We start from the raw sequence: 3,311 nt of genomic DNA, 5'->3' as shown, positions 1-3,311 counted from the left end.
TTGAGTGCAATGAAGTTATTGTCTAAACACAATATAGCAGCTCCCACTTTAAAGATAAGACCAGGGCAGGGTCGGACTTGTCTTGAATGTTAATTGTCAGCAAATATTGCTTATTTGTACATATTTTTCATTTTATTCTGTGTTACCTACCTCTTTATTATAAAACCATTTTGTAAAGGAAGAACTAGTGAGAAAGGCAATGAAAATTAAAGAACACAGTATTATACAGGCTGTTACAAATTCGCTTCTCACTACAGGGATCTCGGAAACGGTAAGAGGTACAAAGTAGCTTAAATGGGGGCAAAGTTGCGTAATCAGGGGACCAACATTATGCCTCTAAAAATCAAGGCTAACATGATTAGTTTTCGAAATATTTGAAAAAACCCAAACAGTTTCTCATGGTCACTTTTTGCCCTCTATCGAATGGCATAATCAATTTTTGTATGTAACGTTTCGTCTCCAGAACCATCATCAACTTCATTTTTTTAAATATGACCTTAGAAATTTTATTACATTTTTTGCAAGCCTTCATGGCCCCCAATACTGTACTGCCTCCGCCCGAACCAGATTCAGACGTTTTCTCTCGAAAAAGAATAATTATAAATATTAATTTTGTGTTTGATATCAATCGCGCTTCGGAGCATCGAATAATTCGCCAACTCACTTGACTTAACATTTGACATTTGTAGCCATTTCCTTAAAATAAGTCAGGAAAATTGGCTAGGAAAAGTTCATTTTTCTTTCTCATCGCTATCCTTATTTGGTGTATGCAGCTTCATATTTTGGTCGCGATTTGTCGGGAAATAAATTATCTACGACCTCCTTCGCTGTTTCAAGTACCTTCAATGGTGTAGAGTCATTATTTGTTTCTGGATGACTTTCTGGTACAATTGCAGGACTTCTGTTTTCACAGAATTTAATTTCTTTACTCTCTGATTTTTGTTCAGCTTATGTTGACAAATAACTGGGCGTGTTCTTTTATTCAACGATGGATGAAAGCGCTTAATTTACGCAAACTGTCAAATGACGTCAACAATGAATTTCCGATGCTCAGCAGATGTGTTGAATTAAAATACGGACCGATGAACCGATTGTCAACATTGGTTTTTCTTAGGTTATGTGGTGTTTCATTCAATTTTTAGTGTTCGAATATGGAGTTAATTTTTGTAAAATCGATAAAGTTAATATTAGATTCGTCATCTGAGGAAAGCCTAAGTGAGTCTGATAACTCTGACGACTCTGAAGAATTAGAGTTGTTCTATCTAAATAAAGAACAGCTTAAGATACATTTGGACCGTTCTTATATTCAACACTTTGACAATCGGTAAGTCATCGAGTACATCGTATCAAATCTCGGATGGATAGAATGAAATATGGATGAATAATAATAAAAGAGGTTATGTTGTTACTAACTGGCATAAGCTGTAATCACGAATATACTTTGTGGCTGTAATCCTTGTAAATAAATTAATAAATATGGAAAATCAATCAGAGCATGGAAGAATAATTACTGAATATTTAACATATAACGGTCTTACGTTTCCGGTAAATGTCGATTATGAAACGTACACAGAAATAGTAACTGGTAAGTCCAATATTTCCTATAAAAATTGTTTGTGGTTTACGTACTTATAAATGTAATATAATGTCCCTGAAGTTAAAAGTACTTGTATTGTAGGTGATATAATTTATAACTTAAAATAACTTTTCAGATTCTAATATCAGAGAGAGCTATGCAAAGCAATTGTATCAACAAATATATGGAAATGGTAAGTAGATAGTTTCATGTTATTTCTGCAACTTATGTTCATTTTATATGATATTTTAGTTAGCCAAGAAAATAACTCGTGCACACCTGTATCTGATAATAAAAGTACGTTGCAGTTACAGAATGATAAAGATTTTAAATGGAGTGATAAATTAATTCGCTGTTTATTGCAGAGTAGATTAAGTAAAGAGAAAGAGTTTTCTCGACCAACTTGCAAAAAAATTAAATTATGGCGACAAATTGCTGACGAAATGAATAAAACTTGTGGTATAAACCTTAGTGGAGCTACTTGCGATATAAAATATCGTAATTTGTTGGCCACTTATAGAAAAAATAAACAAAAAAGAAATTCGACAGGGGAAAGTCCCATAAAATGGGAATACTTTGATGTAATGGACGAGGTACTTGGTGCAAAGGCATCAAGTTGTCCACCAAAACAGAATATATCTGACAGTATGGAACTGGAACATGATAATGAAGTAGAAACAAATATTTCTGAACAAGAAAACGTAGATTTTACTATAGATGAATTAGAAACGACAAAACAGAGTGAATCAAAAGAAAAATCAATAAAAAAGAAAAAAACAGGGGTTTCCTTCCAATCTTATTTATATACGAAATTAAAAAATGAGGAAAAACTAGAAAGAGACAAGAAAGTTAAGGAAGAGGAAAAACAAAGAAAAGACCAAGAAAGATGGGAAGAAAAGATGAAATTGAAAGAAAAAGAAATCGAAGCAATATTAACATTGGCAAAAGCTATAGCTGAGAAAAAATAAATACACAGTCAGTATAGGCGAGATGTTACATCAGAAAGATATTTATTTAAGGTCATTATTCAGAGAATTTTTTTCCTAAAGCATTTAATTACTAAGTTTCAATAAATAGATATTCTTCCTTAAGTAATGAATGTATGTATCGCCTGTACATGAATGTAAATGTAAAATGTATTCACCTTATTTTATTTCTTTGAGCAAAAAATACACCAAAGAATCGGCTGTTACTTTATTGGTAAGAATTGTTTATTTATTTTTAGGAACATAAGATACAATTATTTTGGTTTATTATTGTAGAAATCTTATGTAAAACTTGTTAGTTATGCTAATAAAACACATGTTGAAATTATAGTTATTTATTCATACATAATCAGATTTATACAATTCTATTCATAATAGCCATGCGATAATCTACAGCATCATTATCAGGTGCAATATGATCTATTTCTACATTATCGGTATTATCAATGTTTATATTTTCATCATCACAAGAGTACCATACATTATCAGTAATAGATATGTTGTGCAGAATGCAACTAGCAGTAATTAAATATTTAATATAGGTTAAATTTACTACATTTAAATATTTTAGCCGACGAAATAATCCTTTTAATCTACCAAAGGCCTCCTCGATGATTACTCGGGTACTACTTAGTTTTTGATTAAATTTTCTTTGTTGAACTGTTAGATGCCCATTGTCGCGAAAGGGAACTATTAAAAATTTTCTTAAAGGATACGCACTATCTCCAAGACGAAGACAACGACACACA

The 3,311-nt window shown here is 31.6% G+C and overlaps 1 protein-coding gene across 1 annotated transcript; it reads left to right on the top strand.

The window, feature by feature from the left end:
- Positions 1–1,094: 1,094 nt before the first annotated feature.
- On the top strand, positions 1,095–2,826 carry LOC108916833 (golgin subfamily A member 6-like protein 22). The gene is made up of 3 exons (XM_018723138.2): positions 1,095–1,585; positions 1,713–1,769; positions 1,829–2,826. Exons 1-3 carry the CDS (start codon positions 1,477–1,479, stop codon positions 2,542–2,544), a joined length of 882 nt encoding a protein of 293 aa, XP_018578654.1. The 5' UTR covers positions 1,095–1,476; the 3' UTR covers positions 2,545–2,826.
- The last annotated feature ends 485 nt before the right edge of the window (positions 2,827–3,311 follow it).

This window comes from Anoplophora glabripennis, unplaced genomic scaffold, assembly GCF_000390285.2.
Source record: "Anoplophora glabripennis isolate ALB-LARVAE unplaced genomic scaffold, Agla_2.0 scaffold7190, whole genome shotgun sequence".
Taxonomy (NCBI): Eukaryota; Metazoa; Arthropoda; class Insecta; order Coleoptera; family Cerambycidae; genus Anoplophora; species Anoplophora glabripennis.
Note: the sequence above shows the minus strand (reverse complement) of the source record. Positions and strands in the feature narration are given on the sequence as shown.